This window comes from Plecotus auritus, assembly GCF_963455305.1.
Source record: "Plecotus auritus genome assembly, chromosome: 12".
In the NCBI taxonomy this organism is placed as follows: Eukaryota; Metazoa; Chordata; class Mammalia; order Chiroptera; family Vespertilionidae; genus Plecotus; species Plecotus auritus.
Window position 1 is genome coordinate 38399480 of NC_137778.1, and position 23830 is coordinate 38423309.

The 23830-nt window shown below is 41.0% G+C and overlaps 1 protein-coding gene across 3 annotated transcripts in view; it reads right to left on the reverse strand.

Moving 5' to 3' along the window:
• The window catches only part of ATP5PB (ATP synthase peripheral stalk-membrane subunit b), a 30273-nt gene that overhangs the window by 4437 nt on the left and 2006 nt on the right, over positions 1-23830 (reverse strand). Inside the window, exons 3-9 of one of the 3 annotated variants that reach the window (XR_013959480.1) lie at positions 20480-20625; positions 17802-17965; positions 17243-17368; positions 13684-13863; positions 12279-12481; positions 2171-2218; positions 1133-1190 (exon numbers count right to left, since the gene is read on the reverse strand). Coding sequence is in view for 1 of the 3 variants with exons in the window: in XM_080648970.1 (XP_080505096.1) it covers positions 12404-12481; positions 13684-13863; positions 17243-17368; positions 17802-17965; positions 20480-20625 (694 nt within the window). In the remaining 2 variants the exon portion in view is untranslated. Of the gene's footprint in view, positions 1-1132; positions 1191-2170; positions 2219-11984; positions 12482-13683; positions 13864-17242; positions 17369-17801; positions 17966-20479; positions 20626-23830 lie in introns of those variants that run through there. The other 2 variants (XR_013959481.1, XM_080648970.1) reach the window with 2 other exon arrangements.

Below are 23830 nucleotides of genomic sequence, written 5' to 3' on the forward strand. Positions count from 1 at the left end.
AGGGAACCCCCACCCTAATCTGGGACACTCTTCAGGGCAAACCAGCCGGCCCCCACCTGTGCACCAGGCCTCTATCCTACCTAATAAAAGAGTAATATGCAAATTGACTGTCACTCCAACACACAAGATGGCTGCCCCCATGTGGACACAAGATGGCCAGCAGGGGAGGGCAGTTGGGAGGGACCAGGACTGCAAGGGAGGGCAATTGTGGGTGATCAGGCCAGCAGGGGAGTGCAGTTGGGGGGCACCCAGGTCTGCAGGGGAGGACAGTTAGGGGTGACGAGGCCTGCAGGGGAGGGCAATTAGAGGCAATCAGGCTGGCAGGGGAGCAGTTAGGCATCAATCAGGCTGCCAGGGGAGTGGTTAGGGGGTGGTCAGGCTGGCAGGCAGAAGCAGTTAGGGGCAATCAGGAAGGCAGGCAGGTGAGCAGTTGGGAGCCAGCAGTCCTGGATTGTGAGAGGGATCCCAGATTGGAGAGGGTGCAGGCTGGGCTGAGGGACACCCCCCCCCCATGCACGAATTTCATGCACTGGGCCTCGTGTGTGTGTGTGTGTGTGTGTGTGTGTGTGTGTGTGTGTGTGTGTGTGTGTGTATATATATATATATGCCATAAAAAAGAATGAAATCTTGCCATTTGTGACAACATGGATGAGCCTACAGGATATTATGCTAAGTGAAGTAAATCAGAGAGAAAAAAATAGCATATGATTTCACTTATATGTAGAATCTAAAAAGCAAAATAAACAAAACAAACTCACAGATACAGAGAAAAAATCGACAGTTACCAGATGGGATGGGGGGTTGACAGGATATGTTGTTAAGTTATACAAATGTTGAATCATTATGTTGTACACCTAAAACTAATAGAATATGCTATGTCAACTGTAATTTTAAAAAAAGGTTCATAGGTGGCCCCACATAGCAAATTTTATTTATAAACTTAAAGGATTCATGGATCTCTTGAGGCTTGGGGAGTCCCTAGGTTAAGAGGGTAAAAAACAGATTTAGTTTTCCATTGTCTCTGGCCCCTTCTCCTCAGATGTCCCTTCCCAAGTCCATAACGCAAAGCTGTCAACACAAAATCAAGCACCATGTAGTATAAGAGGAAGTGGGTGGGAGAATGCTCACTTACTGGGAAGGGCAGGGTGCAGAGGTAGTTCTTGGAGCTGCTGTGGTGTGGATTCGTATGCCTATGAGAGAACATGAAGGGGATTAATGTATCTTCCACTTATCCTCATCTAGGCTTACGTGCCCCGAGGTGCCCCACCCTGTCCAAGTAACCAGTGGAGATTAATGACAGGGGCTACAACTCCTCAAACGGAGAGAACATCCTGCGTTAGGTCTTGAGTACTTTAACATGGAAATTAGAACTGGAACTTAAAAAACCATCAGCTGCCAAAACCGGTTTGGCTCAGTAGATAGAGCGTCAGCCTGAAGGGTCCCGGGTTCGATTCCGGTCAAGGGCATGTACCTTGGTTGCGGGCACATCCCCAGTAGGGGGTGTGCAGGAGGCAGCTGATCGATGTTTCTCTCTCATCGATGTTTCTAGCTCTCTATCTCTCTCCCTTCCTCTCTGTGAAATATCAATAAAATATATTAAAAAAAAACAAAAAAACCATCAGCTACACAAATGAAAGAAAAGCCTAGCGTACATCCCTTTGATAAGCCCATATATCCCTTTGATAAACAAAAACATCTCCTGTGTCTCCCTCAGATTTTAGCAGAGAATCTCAAGGCCAGGGAGTCGAGTACCTAAAGTGAATCCTAGAACTAGTGTTTCCCAAGGTCCTTGGGGATCTGACCTTGGCACCCACTGCCTTACAATTTTTTTTCATTAGTTTGCAGTGAAGCCAAAGGCAGCCATGGTGAGTTTTCCCAACCCTTACACCACAAATGGGGTGGGTAGTAAGGGAAGTAAACTAGATTTCCACAAACTACCCAGCTGGTCTAATACCAAGCAAAGAGACACCCTGTACTCAAATTTAGAGGACCAGGCAGTTCTCTCTGGTTCCCCTTTTCACTCTCCTCGGTATTACTGCATCATGGTGAATTCTGATCCTTCCAACCTCAGAAATGTTGTCCCATTACAGCCGTTCAGCGCACTTTCCAATTATTCCAGTTCACTTTCACCCGGCAGTGAGGCAGGTAATGGTTTCTGCCCTGAACTTACCAATGTCGGGACCCTCTTTGGATTGACCTCCTCCCATTCTGTCTTCCCCTGAAATAAAGAAGGAACCTCTGAGAAAGTCTGGAAAGGAGAGGCAGTGGACAGGTCAACCGGGACCTCGATAGAGGAGCAGTAACAAGGAGAGGCAAGTCGTGATGAGTGTTCTAGTGAGGTCGGTGGTCACAGACTTTATGTGGTGTGGTTGCCACAGCTCAGCAGTCAGTCCTCAGCTTTGCAGGTCCAGGAATTTGATCTTATCAGGGCACCTAGAATTGACTGATTACATAAGAACTTCCATGAACCAACTCAGAGGAGACTGACATATAAACTGAAATGACATAAGGAACATGTTGGTATAACGAGTAGCAACCAGAACATATAAGAAAGCCAATGAAAAACATAATTTTGCTTGGTAAGCACGGAATTGAAAAAGGATGGGAGATGAAAGGATATTTTGAACTGAGTATCATCTAGGTCTGATGCATCTGCCTCCCTCTCCCATGGCAGTATTGAGTGAACTTTTACAAATTTTTGTAAAATGCTGGAGGTCCTTCCTCTAGGTTCTATCAGACACTTCTATTCTGTTCACATATTGTCTTTTAGAGTGAAAATATTCTCATCTAGGCTATGGTTCTATTTGTTATATATCAAGCTTTCTATATTTCCCCTCTATTTTTTATGTATTTGTACCAAAAAGTATAAAGCACCAAAAAGCAGAAGTCAAGTCATCTAAACTACCACTACCCATAGTTTAATATTTTAGTGTATTTCCTTTTTTTTTGTACTTCCATGAATGCTAAATATTTTTAGTTTCCCCCTTTTTTCCCAGTTTTATTGATATAATTGAAATATCACATTGTATTAGTTTAAGGTATACCAATTAATGATTTGATATACATATATATTTCAAAATTATTACAATGAGTTTAGTTAACATCCATCATCTCACAGTTACACTTTTTTTAATGATAAAAATGTTTAAGATCTACTCTCTTAGCAATTTTAGAATGTGCAATATAGCATTATTAACTACTAGAGGTCGGGTGCACGAGATTTGTGCACTTGGGGCAGCGGGGGGTGGTCCCTCAGCCTGGTCTGTGCCCCCTCACAGTCTGGGAGCCCTCGGGGAATGTCAGACTGATGGCTTTGGCCCGCTCCCGGACATCCTTAGCACTGCCAAGGAGGCAGGAGAGGCTCCTGCCACCGCTGCTGTGCTCACCAGCAGTGAGCCCGGCTCCTGCATTGAGTATCTGCCCCCTGGTGGTCAGTGTGCGTCATAGTGACTGGTAGTTCCACTATTTGGTCGATTTGCATATTAGCCTTTTATTATTTAAGATAATCACCATGCTGTTTCCAGGACTTACTTATAACTGAAAGTCTGTACCTTTGACCATCTTCACCAATTTTCCCCACCTCCCACACCCCCTTGTGTCTCTGGCATCTGTTCTCTGTGTCTATGAGTTTGATTTTTAAAGATTCCACATATAAGTGAAATCAGAGCGTTTGCCACGCATGTCTTAAAAGGCTAGTTGAGATATTTCTTCACATATCCTTTAAAAAAATACACACTAAGCTTTTTATCATAGACATTCTCCCATGCCACTAAAAACCTTCTCTAAGTATTTTTCGTGGTGACAGATCTTTCTGTTACAGCTGTGTATTAAGGCTTGTTGAACCAGTTCCCTGTTTATTATTTATATGTTATTATTTTAAAATAAAATAAAACAGTTCTAGGAGGCCACAATTCCATTTCATATTTAAGTAAACCCATTCTAAGAATTTCTGGCTTTGCTATATCTATTGTGTTTTAAAGGTAATTTATTTAGACAACAAATGCCACTAGTTATTCATTCAGCTCTCAAAAGCGAATCCTCCAAGTTCTGGGCCATCGGGGAGGGCTGGAAGCAGGACCTCACTGCCAGGGACCAGGAGCAATAGCAACATTCTATCAAGTACCTCACAATCCGACCAGACGTTTTTATTTATTTTATTTTTTTTTTAAGTTTTTCATTTATTTTATGATTTTTAAAAATATATTTTATTGATTTTTTACAGAGAGGAAGGGAGAAGGATAGAGAGTTAGAAACATCAATGAGAAACATCGACCAACTGCCTCCTGCACACTCCCTACTGGGTATGTGCCCGCAACCAAGGTACATGCCCTTGACCAGAATCGAACCTGGGACCCTTGAGTCCGCAGGCCGACGCTCTATCCACTGAGCCAAACCGGTTAGGGCCCGACCAGACGTTTTTAGATCATGTATGTAGGATAGTGAGAAAGGCCACAGGGAAACCGGGTGAGAGAACTCTGACCCGGGAGAACCGGACGCTCACCATAAACAGCAGAATCAGCAGTGGAAACTAACTTCCTAGCACTTTTTCTGTTCCTGTTTTCATTCAAAAGTCAATGATGCTCTTTGTCAAGCATGATAAAATATTTAGATAGCATTTTAAATATATTGAAATACATGTCTGTGCTAAATAAACAGAGTAGGAACTAATCCTATGAACTTACCCCTGGGAGGTGGAAGAGAAGAGCATGGTAGGTTTCTGTACAATCTTTTTTTTTAAAAAAAATATATTTCTTTATTGATTTCAGAGAGGAAGGGAGGAGGAGAGAGAGATAGAAACATCAATGATGAGAGAGAATCATTGATTTGGCTGCCTCCTGCACGCCCCCTACTGGGGATCAAGCCTGCAACCCAGGCATGTGCCCTTGGCTGGAATAGAAACTGGGACCTTTCAGTCCGCAGGCTAACGCTCTAGCCACTGAGCCAAGCTGGCTAGGGCTCTATATAATCTTAACCTTTACATCAGTGGCTCTGATTGTGCAACTGTCCCAAAGAAATGTTACCACAGCCACCTGGACAAAAAGTTGGGCCATCCGACCCTGAAAGACCAAACCGTAACACAAAACCACAGGGCCATAGCCACTTACAGATCCAGGTTGAGAAAAGAAACACATGTCCCTTTAAAAACACTCACACACTCACAGAAGCATAAATTAAAATAGAAACGATGCCATACATACCTTTTCACATTTTGTCAGGCACCAGAGAGAATCTTCCAGATTGCCATTAAATTAACCAACTCAACGCAGGCATGCAAATATAACCCTTCCCCCACCAAATAAAGTTGTAAAGAAAAAGAAATGATAGAAACCATTAACAATGAGAGGACATTTTTCTTTGGTGAGCAATTATTCTGTGTAGATTAAAAACATGGGATAAACGCATTTACCTTGAAAAGTCCAGTCACGAAATGCCCCGTCTAAGACTGAACTTTTGCTTCCGTGGCTACTCCTATTTTTCAGAAATGACGAAATAATTACTGCCACCGTCAAGCTTTGTCTTGCCAATCAACTAAACTTGAGGGCAGACTTCCTCTTTGAGGCCAACGCTGTATTTTTTTTAATCCCATAAGCAGAAAACGTTTGTATCTTTGGACACATGAATGTCAGAGCACAAGGGATAAGACTTTATTTCTAATTAAGGACACGGGGAGCAACCACACGGCGGATACTATGGGGGTCACAGCAGTATCACATGATCACTGTTATCAAGCATCTCACTGTGTCATTTATTCTAAGCAATAAAAGAAACTGAACAGTCGTGTTAAGAGCTAAGTGCCCGCTGTGCAGACTGTGTGTTAAGAGCACGGAGAGCCCTTGAAAGAGAAGGCAAATCATTTATAAACATCTATTCATAAAACAGCATCAATAAATATACTCAGTAAATAATTACGATGGGTCGTACAGTGGGCTGGGCGGTGGTGGGTAATTCTGAGAGCAAGGCAGGGAAGTTCCTCATGGAGCTGCCATCTAATTGGAAAGAGATGTGCTAAATGAGCGGAGAGATCATCCTGGGTCGCCGTAAGGGCCATGAAGAAAAGCAGCAGAATGCCGTGCTCGAGAGTGAATGAGAGGATGTCTTTAGAGAGCATGGGTGATCTGAAGGCCTTGCAAGGAGCAGGCAAGTAGGGTGGGAATCATAGGACAGGACAAAAGTGGCCAGGCAGCGAGGCCTGGGAGGCCAGGGGGCAGGGGAACTCAATGAGGGAAGACCTAGCAGAGCTGGGAGTCAGGCTAGGCCAGTGGTCGGCAAACCGCGGCTCGTGAGCCACCTGTGGCTCTTTGGCCCCTTGAGTGTGGCTCTTCCACAAAATACCACGGCCTGGGCGAGTCTATTTTGAAGAAGTGGCGTTAGAAGAAGTTTAAGTTTAAAAAAATTTGGCTCTCAAAAGAAATTTCAATCGTTGTACTATTGATATTTGGCTCTGTTGACTAATGAGTTTGCTGACCACTGGGCTAGACTATATGCCCACCCCTGGGGCTGGGCCTGGCGCACGGGTGGGGTTTGGATAGAGGGAGGAGAAACTGTGTGAGGAGTGCCTCAGGCCCAGTGCTGGATTTCTGAGATATCAGCATGGGTTAAGGGTGGGGCATCTGTAATAGGTAGGAAGTAAAAAACAGTTCCAAAGATGTACTTCAGCCAAATTGTGGAGGTCTTTCAATCCAAGCAAGAAATGTTAAGTGTTAATAAGGAACCACGAACGATTTTTGAATTGGGGATATAATAAACATGGCCTTTAAGGAAGGTTCTACCACACCACACAGCATAAAGTGTGGGAAGAGGAAGAGAGGAGGAAACAAGCCAGGAGAGTCGGCAGTATTTTAGGTATTTAATAAAGGCACGAGCAGCAGGAACAGGGAGGCAGCCACGGGAGACCTGCTATAAGACTGGAAGTTGTAAGACTTGGGACATGGATCCGGGAGTGAAGCAGCAGGGTGAGTCAATGACTATGCCAAGTTTTTGAATCTCAGTGGCTGAGAGGATTCATTTTTTCATCCCCTCCACAGGGAACAATTATTTTGTGCCATGTATGAGCCTAAGCTCTGAGGATTCAGTGGTGAGCAAAAAACGGCCTTTCCTGCCTTCATGGAACTCTCAGAGTAGGAGGCTGTGACCACAGAGGAATGTAACAATCCCACGGGCTGTGAAGGAGCAGGCCCCCAGGCTGTGTATGCCTGTGACACAAGGAACCAGGGTGGGCTTCCTGGAGAAACACACACCAAATCTGAGGTGTGAGTGGAGTTTCAGTAGACCAAGAGTGGGGTGGGGTAGGGGGAGATCACAGGGGACTGAATGTTCAAATTCAAAAGCCCTGTGTCAAAAAGGTGGCCAGGAAGTCCAGGCAAACAAAAAAACAAACAAACGAACGTGAGGGGTAGTTTTTCAAGCATAATGCAGGCTCTTGTGAGATGTGGAGCTGCCGGGGATGAAGCTGAAGAGGGAGGCCGAGCCCGTTCCCTCAGAGCTTTTGTCTTTAAGAAACGCCAGTTTGTCTATACGAAGGTATTTAAACAGGGGTGACACAATCACACTTGCAGTCTGGAAGAATCCCTGAAACGGGAGGAGAGCAGATTGGAAAGCAGCCAGAACAGATAGGAAAGCCCGGCTAAGCGGTTACTGCCATGATCCAGTTGAGGGATAACAGCAGCTTGGACCAGCAGTAGAGAGATGAAGCGATATAAATTCATTTGAGAGGCATTTAGGAGAGTGGTAGCAAAACAAGGCAAGATAACATCATCGACTGTGATCAAAGATGTCACCAAAGGGCAGGAGGAGGAAAAGGAGCAGAGGAAACAGCAGCAATTCAACGTGTAGAGGATTAATGAATTAATCACACATTTACTGAGCACCTACTACGACCCAAACACAGGGCTATGTTCTGGAGTACGTAAGCAAAACAAGTGCTTTAGATGCGAAGTTGGGCATCTCTACAGGGTGAAGTGGGACCCAAAAGAGAAAGGGCTCAGGTTACCCAGTGAGGAGGGAAGAGTGGGTATTAAGAAAAGCATTTTGGAGATGTTTGAATTGCATCTTGAAAGAGGAGTCACGTTTTCTAGGAGGAAGCGCATTCTAGGCAGAGGAACAGCCTGAGCAAAGGCATGCTTTGTCATGATCAGGGAAATGCAAACATTCCCCCATCATGGATGCTGTGGGGTCTGAGGGTGGGGTGGGGATGGGGAATGGGAGAGGAAAGAAAGGCTGAAGGAGGGCGAGACTACATGAGGGAGGACCCTAAACAAACTTGACCTTAAAGGCAATGGAGAGACTGCTCAAGAGGAGTAACATGATCACATGTGGGCTCCGGCAACAGAGGTAGGACTGGTGAGGGCCAGTTAGGGGTCCTTTAGTGCTGCAGATTCCACGCGAGAAACGGGAATGCTCACTCAGGCGGCCTTTCACGATCTCCTACACTGCAGTAAGTTCACTTATGGTGCTCCTTTCGCCCCCCAGCTTTAACATGAGGAACACATATTGTTCAGTGTCTCGGGGATGTAAGCTCAGTGGACAAAAACTATACTTGTCCTACTAACCCTAGTTCTGAGCAGTGCCTAACACTGCGGGCTTTTCCTAAATGACTGCTGAATGAGTTTCCTGTTTCCTCACTGAAAAGCTACATTCTTTCAAGGTCCACCCTTACCTTGCTAGTTTCAGTGGGAAAAGTCCACCTTCTGTTGAAGACTAATTCCTCCACTTGTCATCTGAGCATCGGTTCCCACTCAGGGACTTGACTTCTATCATCCCTCTGCTATCTTTTCGTCCTTCCTTCTATGGCCTTTTCTTCACAGCTATTGTTTGTCCCAGCCTGTCTCAGCTTCAAACATTCCTCTGAGCCCACCTGTGGCTCCCTCTAGTTACTATCTACTGGGGTGAGTAGTGCTCTGGAAATTATTCTACATAGATCTATTTCCCCACTACCTTCTAATCCTCCAACACCACTATCACCTATTTTCTGTCCCTGCCATTCAACCAAAGCTACTCTAAGGAGGGCCACCAAAGACTCCAAGCTATTACCTCTATGGGCACCTTTTAAAAATATATTTCTAATGATTTCAGAGAGGAAGGGAGAGGGAGAGAGACTGAAAGATCAATGATGAGAAAGAATCATTGATCGGCTGCCTCCTGCACACCCCACACTGGGAATCTAGCCTACAACCCAGGCATGTGCCTTGACCAGGAATCAAACTGCAATCTCCAGGTTCATAGGTCGATGCTTAACCACTGAGCAACACTGGCGGCTGGGCTCTGAGCACTTTCAATCCTCTTAATCTCCTTGAGAGTCAGATAAAGAGCTTCACAGACAAGAAAAAGCTAAAGGAGTTCATCACCACCAAACCAGGATTACATGAAATGCTGAAGGGTATTCTTTAAGAGGAAGAAGAAAAAGGTAAAGATAAAAATTATGAACAAAATGACATCAAATACATACCTACCAACAAGTGAATCTAAAAATCAAGTGAATAAAAAATCTGAAGAGCAGAATGGACTGGTGAATATAATAGAATCAGGGACATAGAAAGGGAGTGGACTGACAATTCTCAGGGGGAAGGGGGTGTGAGGGGTGCGGGAAGAGATTGGACAAAAATCTTACACCTATGGATGAAGACAGTGGCGGGAGGTAAGGGCATGGGGTGGGGTGGGGAATCAGGTGGAGGGGAGCTATGGGGGAAAAAAAAGAGGAACACCTGTAATAATCTGAACAATATAAAGATTAAAAAAAATTAGAGGTAAAACAAAAAATCTCCTTGAGAAATTGGCTCTTCCTGTATGAAACTCTCCAGTCTGCTGACTTCATGGCCCTACCCTCTCCTGGTTTCCTCCTATGACTCTGTCATTACTCCAATGACTCTCTTTCGCAGAATCCTCTCTCTGCCATTCCTCTAACACATGTTCTTTCATGGCTCTATACTTAGCCTATTTTCTTTCCTGAAACAGACATCCTCCCATATTCCAAATCACCGTGAATAGTGCCTCCTTTTCTTCTCTCAAGAAAGAAAACTGTGACTCAATTCGTTCCTTCTTCCATAGTCTCCCTGCTCAAGTCCTACTGTTGCCTCTAGTATTTCTAAGAAATTCCTTTCTTTCCATCCACACTGCTAAGGCCTTTAAAGGTCTTCAATGTCCTTTAGTTAGAATGAGCCATCCTCTCTCCAAACCACCCTCTAGTTGCTACTGATTGTTCTGAAACAAGATTCTAGTCATCATTTCTCTGCTTGAGACCTTTTTCATTGGCTTCCCCGTCTTCAGAACAAAATCTAACTTCTAAGCATAGAATTTAGGGACTCAAAATATAATTCCTTGCTACTTATGTTTCACTCTTTAACTTCTTGAGTTGAAAAAATTTACTCTCCTCCAGTGGCTTCTCTACAATCAGATGCTGCTCCACCTTCCTGGATTCCAATCCCAACTTCCTTGGCTAACTTCCTCTCAATGCCAGCCCAGATACCATTTCTTTTCCAACCTGTTGCTTTTCTGTTCTCCATGTTTTACTAGATGCTTTCATTGACTTCTTAGGACAAGAATTTTTGCTTTAAGTTTTACTCATTTAGTTAACATTTGACAGGATAGTTGTGGTGGTTCATAACGTCGATTTGGTCAGACTGAACTATACTTTTCAGAATTCTCTTCCTTGAATATTCTAGTGAGAGTGAGCTGCAAGAGATTCTTGAGCAAGTTGAGAGGGCGGATGTGAGGCGACTATTTTGTAGCCCATATACGTTGTCATCTGTTGGTTCACCAGTTCAGTTGCAGCCAGGTCTGCAGCTTCCCAATCTTTCCCTGGATCATCCTTCAGCTTCTCCAACCTCTGGACTACGTATGTGTGATGAAGGGCCTGGGGTTTTGTAGGACAATCTTACCATCAAGGTCAGAGGTAATAAAACTGATGATTTCAGTGTGTACTTGTGATTTCCACTCATTCCTACCCTCTCCCACTTTAGATCCATATTCCCTTCTTAACTGCCTGTTCTGTGAACTTTAAGCTCCTGCACTGGAAACAAAGAGAGAGACTGCTTTAACCAGCTCACAGACAGCATCAAGTCAAATCCCTTATATCCGTGGTTGGCAAACTGCGCTCGAGAGTCACGTGCGGCTCTTTGGCCCCTTGAGTGTGGCTCTTCCACAAAATACCACGGCCTGGGCGAGTCTATTTTGAAGAAGTGGCGTTAGAAGTTTAAGTTTAAAAAATGTGGCTCTCAAAAGAAATTTCAATCGTTGTACTGTTGATATTTGGCTCTGTTGACTAATGAGTTTGCAGACCACTGCCTTATATCAATCTGATTTCCGGAGTAAATGAATTTATCAGCCATCAATAAATATTGATCCAAACAATTTTACCTAAGTTAAAATCATAGGAAGTCAAGAAAATAGCAATTACTCATGATACATATTTTCAAATATTTCCTATTATGTAAGTTGCCCATTTGTGTACAAGTAAAACTTTATGTAAACATGAAAGAATTAAATGCAGACAAACCTATGGAAGGGCAGAACTTTCTGATTTATCTGCTGGATTCTTTTTTTGTTGTTGTTAATCCTCACCCGAGGGTATTTTTCCAACGATTTTTAGGGAGAGTGAAAGAGAAAGGGAAAGACAGAGAGAAACATCGATGTAAGAGAAACACATCGATTGGTTGTCTCCTGCACAAGCCCTGACCAGGGCCCAGGCCTGGGAGAAGTCTGCAACCAACGGGTACGTGCCCTTGACCTGAATTGAACCTGGGATACTTTGGTCCACAGGCCCACACTGAGCCAAACCGGCTAGAGCTATCTGCTGGATTCTTAAGAGCAATTTTACAACACATTGAGTTCATAATATTTTCCATTGGTATACTACTAAAAGGTCTAACAAAGTAAATGGAATGGCTTGATGTACAATATTCCCTGTTGTTATTTTAAGAACCTTTAAAATGTCCATAACCTGTCAGCCAGAAGCAGCTAACCAATAATAATGGTCTTATAAACAAGAATATCATTTCAATGACATCTTTAATTTTTATCCATATAGCAAATGTTGAAATAGTATTTCAGAAGATTATGCATTTTGATAAAACCTTGTTTCAACTGTCATTTTATTGTAAGATGGTAGCATTAATTACAAATTTAAATTATAACTTGGTAGTCTTTAGTCAGGTACCAAATTGTAGTAAAAGGAAACTGCTGATTCAAAAGTGATCATAGAACTCAAAATGCAGAGCAAGAAGGACAATAAACATCTCACTGGCCAATAGGTTGTTTTAATTCTCTCACTAGATGAAACTCACGCTTTTCATTTTTAAGTGGGGTAAACTGTAACTCCAGCAGATGGCGATACAGAAAGCTTTGTCACAGCCTAGTTTCCGGTCAGTCACTCAAGTGTTTCTAGCTGTCTCAGTCTGGATAGATGCATTTACATAACGGGCTGTGCTTGAGCCTTCTTTGCAAGCAGCTTTAGATCTGAAATGCACTTGGCAATTGTCTCCTTTTCCTGTGATAAGGAAAGGGAAATCTGGTTAGATCTTTCCAAATTACAGAAGGATACAAACATGTAATTTTTATCTCCTACAAAACCTTGAGATTCTTACACAATCTTTAGTTGTATTACTGACTTAATTATTATAATAGACTATTAGGAATTATTTACTTATTTACACAGGGAAGAAACAATTTATTTTAAGAAAATCCAGGGGATTAGTTAAAATCCCCTGGCTCATAGCTTTTGTAAGTGAAATCTATGTAGAGTTTGAAGCCAGTTACTCTGTAACCACATACCATCAGTGTGAGCTATACAGCTACCAGCTGCTTGAAAGACAGCAAACTAACATTAGGGATACAGAATTATTAAGAATGAAAATAACTTTTTATTTTCTGCATTTCTTTTACATTTTCCAACTTTTTAAAATAAGTATATGTTATTTTTACATAAAAGTTTATTAAAAAAAACAATACATTAATATAACACTATATATCTGGGAAAGGAGAATTCATGTTTTAAGTAAATAAATAAAAAACATAATTTTTAAAAAGGAAATCAAATTTAGGTAAATAGAAAAAATTTATGTTCAAGACCAATAAATCAGGTGTTGGGAAAGAGGAAATGGAATGAAAATCATGAAATTAGGAAATGGAAGGGACTCAGAAATAGCCTTGTCCAGTCTCTGTTTTATAGAGAAATTAAATGTGCTGGTTAATGTTGAACTTGATCACAGTCTGCAACACCCAGTGTTCTGAACAATCTATTGTTCTGACCTGAGATAAGAGGCCTTTATTTTTTTATTTTTTAAAATATATTTTTTTTATTGATTTTTTACAGAGAGGAAGAGAGAGGGATAGACAGTTAGAAACATCGATGAGAGAGAAACATCGATCAGCTGCCTCCTGCACACTCCCTACTGGGTATGTGCCCGCAACCAAGGTACATGCCCTGGGACCCTTCAGTCCACAGGCCGATCGATGCTCTATCCACTGAGCCAAACCGATTAGGGCGAGATAAGAGGCCTTTAGCCAAACTCCGAAGGAGGAGGAAGCCACCCAGGTAGCTGTGCAGCATTTTCTAGGTTACACCATTCAGAAAAACCAACCAGAGATTGTCTCTAAACTCCTGGCCGGCTATTCTGATCCTGGCTGGGCCACCAGCAGACACCTGTCAGAGATACCACTCCAATTCCAGAAGCTTCAAACACCATGTACCTGCTGTGCAGAGATGCTCTGTACCACATGCTTCTCCACCCACTGCACCATGTGCTCTTGTTCCTTCCGACGCATCATATTCTGCACAGAGATATGATAGTCCATGCGATTCTTGACCTCCTTGTATACTCTATGCAGCCGTTCCCGGTAAGTAACCTCCAAGGCCATAGCAATGTTATTCTGAAGCAAAATTAAGGAATGATGAAAACTGTTTGCACCTCAACTTTTAGTTTACAAATTGTTTTTTTTATTGAGTGTAATTGACCTCTATGTTAATCTCATGCATTCAATGATTCTGTATTTGTATATACTGTGAAATGATTACCACAATGAATCTAGTTAACATCGTACCACATATAAGTTTCTGGATTTTGTCATCTTTATTAGAAAGGCTGTCATGCTCTCTTTTTCTACTTTTGTAGATTCATTTAATAAGATCTTTAATTCATTTAAAATTTATTTTAGTATGAGGTAGAAGGCAGGAAACCAACTTTATACTACTGACAAAGGTACCCATTTGTCTTTCCTCCACTAAGATGAAAATGCCATTGATGTAAACTGCCTTATGTGTTTAGGTCTTTCTTTAAACCCTCTCATCTGACTTTCTATTCATATACCAGACCATACTATTTCAAGTTCACTCTAATTTTATAATGAATTTTAAAGTTTGGCAGGACTGTTCCTCATAACTTCACTTTTTCAGAATATCCGTTAAAATTTTTAATTTTCTATTAATCAATTTGTCCAAGTCCCAACATCCCACCTCTATCTCTTAGTATTTTCTTTCTAGGAATGTGTTAAAATTTAGAGATTAAAGTAGAACTGATGTCTTTATAATATTGAGCCTTCCAATCTCAGAGCCTCATACCTCACAAGCACTTCACAAAGGGAAAAGATTATGCATTTCTAGTTAAGTTTACTCCTACGCATCTTTTCCTAAATGGTTTATCTCCCTCCAGTGTATTTTCGGATGGACTGCTATTTGTATATATAAGGCTACTGATTTTGTTTGATATTAATTTTGTATCTAGACACCTTGCTGAATTTGCTTGTTTTAAGAGTTATGTTGCTTCTCTTAGGTTTTCTAGGTATATAATTAGGTAATCTATAAGATTAACTTGGCCTTTTTGAATTTTTATACCTCTTGTTTCTTTCTCTTCTCTAATAATATCAACTCATGCCTCCAGAATATTATCACATTAATAATGGTGACAGGGACACTGTCATCTCCTTGTGTGTGATGAGATTCCTTACAGGTCTGCCTGTCAAATGTAAAGGCTTGGTATGGTAATCTCACATAGGCCCTTAATACTTCCGAATACAATTCATTAGTCCATTCCCTCTCCTGATCCTCTTTCCCCTCAAATCTCTATCTTCTTCCCTACATCCAACTCTCAGCAAATGAACTTCCTGTTTCACTGAGACAGAGGAAGCAATAAAAGAATTTCCACAAGCTTATACCAACACATAAAACAACCTATCTGAATCTATACTCACATGCGTTGCCTTTCTTTCTGTAACTATGGCTGAACTGTCTACGCTCTTGAAGCCAACCCTTCCACTTGTGCATTCTATCCCAAGCCCTCTGGCCTATTGAAGGACATCACTCCAGCAAACTCTCCCCTCTCCTTTCTTGCATTAATTTTTTTCTAACTTCTATCATATGCTCATATGTAATGATACTTTCCTTTTTTTTAAAAAAAAAATCTCTCGATTCCTACATCCACCCCTATTAATTTCTTTGCCCACCATTTCAGTAAAACTCCGTGACAATTTTCAGTTGTCTATACTGACTCCAATTTCTTTTCTTCCATTGTTTTCTTCAACCCACTCCAATCGCTTCACTAAAGTAGCCCTTACCAAGGTCACCAAGAACCTCCATGTTGCTAAATTCTTAGGCCCTTTATTACTTGACCATAAGTAGAGGGACTACAAATTGAAACAGTACATGTTTTTACCTGTTTTTTCCCCTTGTGTTCCAAACTTATGGATTTAATTGCCACCTGTAAGCTCATGACTCCCAAATCTGCAGCCTGGAATTATCCCCATCAATTCCAGACTCATATATCCAATGACCCTAACAACTCTACTTTACCAACTCATTGGCATTTCAAATCAATGCATACAAGACCAAAGGCTATCTGCAACAGGACAATCAGAGTGATCCTTCAAAACATAAGTGAGATCATTATCACTCCTTTGCTTAAAAGCTTCAGTGACTTTCTCTCTCCTTCAGAGTACAGGTCAAAGTTCTTCCACAAGCCTGTAAGACTTTATATGATCTAGCCCCTGGCCACACTCCACCTTGCTTTTTTAAAATTCTCCTCCTCACCCAATCTACTTCAGTTACATTGGCCTCCTTACTTTCCTTGACTATACTGAGCAAGCTTCCAGGTTTAGGGATGACATTACAAATGTTCTTCCCTCTGCCTGGAATACTATTTCTCCAGAAATCCACATAGCTGCACCATTACTTCTTCCGGTTTCTGCTCAAAAATCACATTAGAGGCCTTTCTAGACTGCCCATTAAAATAGTAACTTTCTCCTTCTAAAATCTCTTTCCCTTTAACATTAGTTTATTGCTCTACATAGCACTTATTACCAATTGACACTCACATCTGATCAATTTTTTTTTCTGTCCTTCTCTCAACCCTTGGCTAGAAAGTAGATTCCACGATGGCAGACTTTGTTTTGTTCTCTGCTGTAATCCCAGAACCTGTCTTGACTGGTGTCTCCATAGAGGAAGAACTCAATTATGCATGAGGCAGAAAGCATTCTCTGGTTGTAACCTAATTATGCATGGAAAGAGGTTTTAAAACATTCATGTGCTTAAGAATCTTCAGACATCCTGTTGTTAAACTATAGCTATCTGGATAGCTCCTAGCAGAGGCTCTGATTCCATAGGTCTTAGAATGGTCCAAAAACCTGCACCAAATGACTGATGCTTGTGTGGTACTGAGACCACACTAAGGAATATTGGACTAGAGCCTTACTATTCAGATACTTACTTTACCTTTGCATGTAATTTTTCATTTCATGGCTATTTCTATAACCTAAAACCTCAATATAAGGACATCTCACTTTAAGTATCAGGCATAAAGTACTATACTCAAGGTAACAACAAAATATCTGGACATGTTCCTAAAGTGGTTTTAAAAACTAAATATGTTAGAATCTAATTCTGCTCTGACCATGGTAAAAAGCTCTACTACCTGAATCTACTTGTAAATTTGGAATATAAGTATCACATTTTCTTACAGCAAACATGTTTCCTCGTGACGTGCCTTAGACAGTGAATTCCATTCTTTAATCAGCTGTAACTTAATGATTGTTTTCCTTTTGTGTGCATTTATAATTTTAGAGTAATAACTAAACATTTACACACCTGATAGGTCTTTAATGTTTAAACAGCCTTAACTGCCAACCCCCACCTAAATCTTCTCTTTTCTAAATAAAATATGCTCAATCTCCAGCCATTCCTCATGTAAGAGTCTAAATTTTTTTAAAAAATGCATACAAATGAGTAACTTCATTCTTCTTAGAAAGTTCTGAAACCTACCCTCTGGACATCAAAAAGGTAATGGCGTTTTTGAACCAGTGCCTGCTGGGACTTCTCCAGATCAATTGCATCCTGGATGCCTTTGATGGTAGCCTGTTTCGCTTCTTCTAGTTGGGCCAGTTGTTGCTGCAATTATGATATTTAGAACAAAGATCAGTGAAAGTACCAAGAGTAATAAAAAAATTCATTTTATTTTCCCTCAAAGTTATATCCCTCACTTATAAAAACACAGAAACATACACACATATAAGGGAGAAATGCACAGATCCTTGAAAAGAATTGCCCATGACAGCTACACAGTATCTGCTGAATGAACAAAACCATGAAAAAGCTGGAGAAAGTTTGGTAGATTTCCAAAAACTTATGATTTCTGATCTCAAATTAGTAACATATCAACATCTGTAATTGTACTCATTATAATTAGATTAATTTCTAATTATATTGAATATATATATATACACACACAGATATATATATACATTCATATCAAAAACATCACTTGATGGCCTTGATACTTCTACTATGGTCTCAAATGGGAAATAAGGTTTATGGTTCTTACCTCACTGAGTTTATCAGCAAACTCCCCAATAGAGGCACCATATTTTTTAATGACATAGATAAGCAACCCTATTGTTGATACAGCAGAGATGGTGTCTGGAGTAATCACATATATTTCTTTGGATAGAAAATATAAGATAAGCCCAGTTCCGAGCACATAGGGTCCTAAAAAAAGAAAAAGTTATTTTATGATGGATATGCTAGGTCTAACAGGGTAAGATAGAAAGATAATTCTGCATTTAATTAGTTGAAGGCCAAATAATGATTAAAATAATTGGATTCAAAGACAGAATACTGGATTGAGAAGCATTATGGTAGAGTTGAGAGAACAAGGATCCGAACTCAAGGAAATCCGACTCTACAACTTATAAGAAACTGGGGAATATAAGTAATTTCTAAGCTTAGATTCCTCATCTGTAAAATGGGAACAGTACCTTCTTCACAGAGTTGATGAAATTAAAATTAATGTATGTAAAGTGCCTAGCATAGCCCGGCTGCTATGGCTCAATGGTTGAGTGTTGACCCATGCACTAAAAGGTCGCTGGTTTGATTCCCGGTCAGGGCACATGCCCACGTTGTGGGCTCGATTCCCAGTAGGGCGTGTGCAGGAGACAGCCAATCGATGTTTCTCTCACTGATGTTTCTATCTCTTTCTCCCTCTCCCCTCTCTCTATAAAATCAATAAAAACATATTTTATTTTAAAAATAAAGTGCCTAGCACAGCTGCTTAACAAACAGGAACTATTCCACAAAGATGTCAGGTAACTTTCAGAAGTAATTTGTTCAGCAAAATGTATAATTTATTGAATGGGAACATTAGTCAGGATAAAATTTATCTACTACTGCTTATTTTTATTGACTAGAAACCTGACACTGAAGATAAAAAACTACAGTTATAAAGTAGTATATACATAAAAAAGAAATAATTAGATATTGGGGTTCTAAATTCCTATAGCATCTTAAATCCTTGAAATATAGCTATCTTTTCTTGCCTCCCAGGACGCTAAGCAGAGACAAAGCAGTCCAAAACCCACATATAACTTTTGACCCCCCCTCCCCAAATTTAACTACCAATAACCTTCTGCTGATGGAAGCCTTACCCAATATCATAAAGTCGATTAACACATATCTTGTATGTTATATGTATTATATGCTATTCTTACAATAAAGTAAATGAGAGACTTAAGAAAAATACATTTACAGTATTTATTGAAAAATATCCACATATAAATGGACCCCTACAGTTCAAACCCATGTCAAGAGTCAACTAGAGTTTCAAAAATATTTTACCCAGTTTCCCATACAATGTTTCAAGTTTTTTGTTTTTTTTTAAATTTGCCTTCTATATATAGATTTTAAATGTGATTTTGCAAAAAAGGTCTATCACATGTAACATTTTCATCATCTATAGAGATCTGGGGACACTAATGTTTCTTGCAATTTCAGTTAGGAAAATGCTAACTTAGGTACTCCCTGGAGGGTTAAAAAAACACACCTTGGTTTCCAATATTCCACAGTCCTAGCAGTACATGAGTACAGCAAGCAAGGCAGTGCATGTAGCAGAAAGGACACTAAACCTAATTGGAGAATCTGGATTTAAGTACAACTCAGTTACTAGAGAGAGAATAAATATGGTGAATCCTTGGTTTCCTAGTTCTTCTGGGTAATGAAAATGTTTTCATGGGAGTGTTGTAAGAATTAAATAGTGTTAAGTGAAAGTATATCTTCTCTCTCTATACATAAAAGCCTGAGCAACCATTACAACCGGTCGCTATGATGTGCACTGACCACCAGGGGGCAGACGCTCAATGCAGGAGCTGCCCCCTGGTGGTCAGTGCGCTCCCACAGTGGGAGCGCTGCTCAACCAGAAGTCAGGCTCAGCTCAACCAGATGTCGGGCTCACAGCTGGCAACCGGGAGCATCTCCTGCCTCCATGTCAGCGCTATCTAGCGGCTGCGGCAGGTGCAGCGGAGTTGGGATAAGCGGTAGCGGCACAGCACCGGCCCTGGCTCAGGCTCCTCCCCAGCCGCCTGCCACTTTGCACACTGCTACATCCCTCGGGGGATGTCGGACTGCCAGTTTTGGCCCATATGACATCCCCAGAAGGGTCTCGGGTTACAAGAGTGCAGGACAGGCTGAGGGACCCCACCAGTGCACGAATCCGTGCACCGGGCCTCTAGTTGCATTATAAAAATGCAGTGTTTCACAACATTTTATGCTTTTTTGAAAGGGGAAAAACTGATAAACACAGCCCACTTTCTGTTTTCATGCTTACATATACAATTTAATACACTCTACTACCTTACCTGGCTTTATTCTAATCCACAGCTATTTCTATTAGACAGTATATTATAGTTACTTGTTTCTTTATTGTGTATCCTACAATAGAATGTATGTTCTGTGATGGCAAACCACTGCATGCCTAGACCAGGCATTCAATAAATTTAGTATATCAACAAATGGAGACAATGCTAAAAATCAAGTTAAAATCCCAAACAAATTTATTCCAAAGACAAGTTAGAGCAACTAAATTGTTATATTGAATCACTTCCACAATTACTTTTAAAACAACTGGCTTGATTTTTGTGGTGTATGTGAAGAGGTAAGAGGCTGCCCAAATCCTAGGTTAACATAAATCACACAATCCAAACATACTATCAATACTGGGCAAATGCTCACCTGTTACACCGGTTTTAGGGTAAAGAAACTGGAAGAATTCCTCAGGGATCAGTCCAAGACGAACTTTTCCTCCATATTCAGGAAGAGGTGGTACAGGGGCAAGACTTGGCTGCCCAGTGTGAAAGATCCTTGTTGCTTGCAATACCCTAAGGTAGCAATTACACAAACTTAAAGCGTATTCTTTTTTTTTTTTTTTAAATATATTTTATTGATATTTCACAGAGAGGAAGGGAGAGGGATAGAGAGCTAGAAACATCGATGAGAGAGAAACATCGATCAGCTGCCTCCTGCACACCTCCCACTGAAGATGTGCCCGCAACCAAGGTACATGCCCTTGACCGGAATCAAACCCGGGACCTTTCAGTCCCCAGGCTGATGCTCTATCCACTGAGCCAAACCGGTTTCGGCTTAAAGCGTATTCTTTAAAGAGAACACAGTGTATGAAGTTAGTAGAAACAATGAATGGGGATAAGGACTGAAGCAACAAGTAAGAGACCAAGAACAGAAAGGTTAGGGTCTAATAATTAGCTGTGTGACAAGGGCAAATGACTTACATAAAGTCGTATGTAATCTTCTACCCAAAACAAGAAACCCTTCTGTAAGTCTCATCAGTCATCTATTATCAGCATGGAAATATATAAGAACATAGACTGAAGGCTGACTATCTGGGTTCAAATCCTAAACCTGCTTAGAATGGTACTTGGCATGTGTTCAAGTCCTATGTAAGTGGTTAACTATTACATGTCCACTGTGTTATGAGCTCCCTGATGGCAAGAACTTTGACCTTTTTGAATATTCCCTGGGATGGGGTGCTGACCAACACTATTTTTTCAGCGTTAGGTAGCTCTAATTATGTTCATCTTTGAATTGAACTGCTATGTATGTCTTGAAACCTCCTTTCATTGGTTCTAATTTTATTTTTCTCTGTATGAAGGTAACGCTCATACTAGTGTATCTGGGTTAAACATCTCACTCCCCACACAATCGTGACTGTCCACAAGGAGCTCTCTGATTTTGTTTACAAAAATTAGGTACACAGAACTGAACAAATACTCTTAACACAGCATGACCAAATCATTCATTGTACAAATATACATTCTGAACTTGCTATTGCCATTATTGGGCTTGAACTATTGTATTGTACTACAGTGGATTTGCAAATTATTCTTGTACTGAAGTAGCCTAAGATTCCATTTTTAGCCATTATAGCAAATTGGTGTCTCATTAGGTTTCAGGTTAAATAAAATCCACTAGTCGTTTTCCTATTAGCTGTCAAGCGTAGTCTCCTTCAAATACTCGGTATGTTTTTGTTCCCCCTCCCAACTCTCTGTACCTCTATCCCCTTGCAATGTAAGAGTTTATATTATTTCTTTGATTTTGGTTCACTGCTTGTCTTTTTAACATTATTGTTTTTTATCTTTCTGAATTACAGTTTACACGCTATAGTATTTTCTTTTAGTTTCAATACCCCACCAACTTTTGAAATCTGAGAATCATGCTCAAGAGTCTTTCATTTAAATCAGGGTTTCTCAACCTTAGCACTACTGACAGTTTGGACTATTGACAATACTTTGGTGTAGAAGACTGTTCTGTGCACTGTAAAGGGATTAGTAGTATCCCTGTGGTCTGTACACACTAGTAGCATTCCCCCTCCAAATGTCCCATGGAGGGCAACACTGGCCCAGGCTGAGAACCACTGATTTTAATCACAGCATTGGAGAAATGGCTTTAGGTTGACACAAATCCTTTCCTCAACTGGCTGTCGTAGTTCAAGCCTTCATCTCCTGCCTGAACTTAATAATCCAAAACCCGGTTTGTCTTCTTCTGGTCAAATACCCCTTAAACCTAGCTCCTGGCACACTGCTGCCAATATTTTTAAAATGCAAATTTTACTTAAAGCCTACAGAAAAACAAACTACTTAATATAGCACACATGATTGAGCACCTGTCAAATTTTAGACCCTCACCTTCCTTCCTTCTCCTATCCTCTAGCCATAAACAAGTACTCACAGCTCTCAAAAACCAACAAAAAACAAAAACATGCGACATGCTGCTCCTTCTGCCTGGTATGCCTTTCGCTTAGTAATTGCCAAATCCAACCAGCCTTCAGGACATCTCTAGTACATCCTTTATCAAGGCCTCTCCAATCTTGGGGTAACACTTATTCATTCCACAAACATTCATCACTGACGTCCTACTTATGTCAGGCCCTGAAAACACAGCAACAAGCAGACAAGTCCCAGCCTTTAACACTTTTGTAAGGGTGTGGGGAGTGTGTATATAGTCTGTACACACTTTCAGGTAGCTATTTCAGGTTCTATGAAGAAAAACGGAGCAAGGTAAGGGGGCAGGGAGCAACAGAGTGGGAGCAAGGCTTTTTGTAGGAGGCCAGAGGACATCTGAGCCCCTGACCTAGGGGAAAGAGAGAAGAGCAAAAAATAAGCTCCAGTTTTAAAAGGAATAGCAAGAAGGCCATATGGCCGCAGAATGAGCTAAAAAGACAGCAAATAAAGAAGCATGATAGGATCAGCTCATTTTGGGCCTTCTGGGCTATGCAAGTTTGGATTTTATTTCAAGTGGGATGGGAGCTCTGGAGGGTTTATGGGGTGGGGTGAGGAGACGGACATAATTCTTTTTTTTTTATAAAGGAATCTTTTCTTTTTTTTTCTTTTTTTTTTTTTAATATATTTTATTGATATTTCACAGAGAGGAAGAGAGAGGGATAGAGAGCTAGAAACATCGATGAGAGAGAAACATCGATCAGCTGCCTCCTGCACACCTCCCACTGGGGATGTGCCCGCAGCCAAGGTACATGCCCTTGACCGGAATCGAACCCGGGACCTTTCAGTCCGCAGGCTGACGCTCTATCCACTGAGCCAAACCGGTTTCGGCGAGACGGACATAATTCTGACTGGGAGAATGGGCCGTAATGGGAAAGAAGAGAGATGCAAGGAGACTAGTTAAGAGACTACTGGAATAGCCCCTGTGAAAGTTGATGGTAGCGGGAGAAGTGGTCAGAGTAGGTATAATCTGGTGGAAGAACCTTGCTGATGTATTAGATATGGAAAGTGAAAGAAAGAGAAATCGAGGATGTTCATTGTATCTTATATATGAATCTTATGTATTTTATTTATTACCTGCATTATAATTATTTACTTGCCTGTATGGAATCTTTTTTCTCTGATAAGTTGGAAGCAGTCAATCATAGCTTTATTACACACTCAAAAATTACAGATAGATTAAAGCCACTTTTTCAAGCCACAGAATAGTTATATTTTGCAAGACTTACGGCTAAAAACAGAAATCACTCCCCCAAATGGACATTTTATAAAATAATATTAACATAACAGC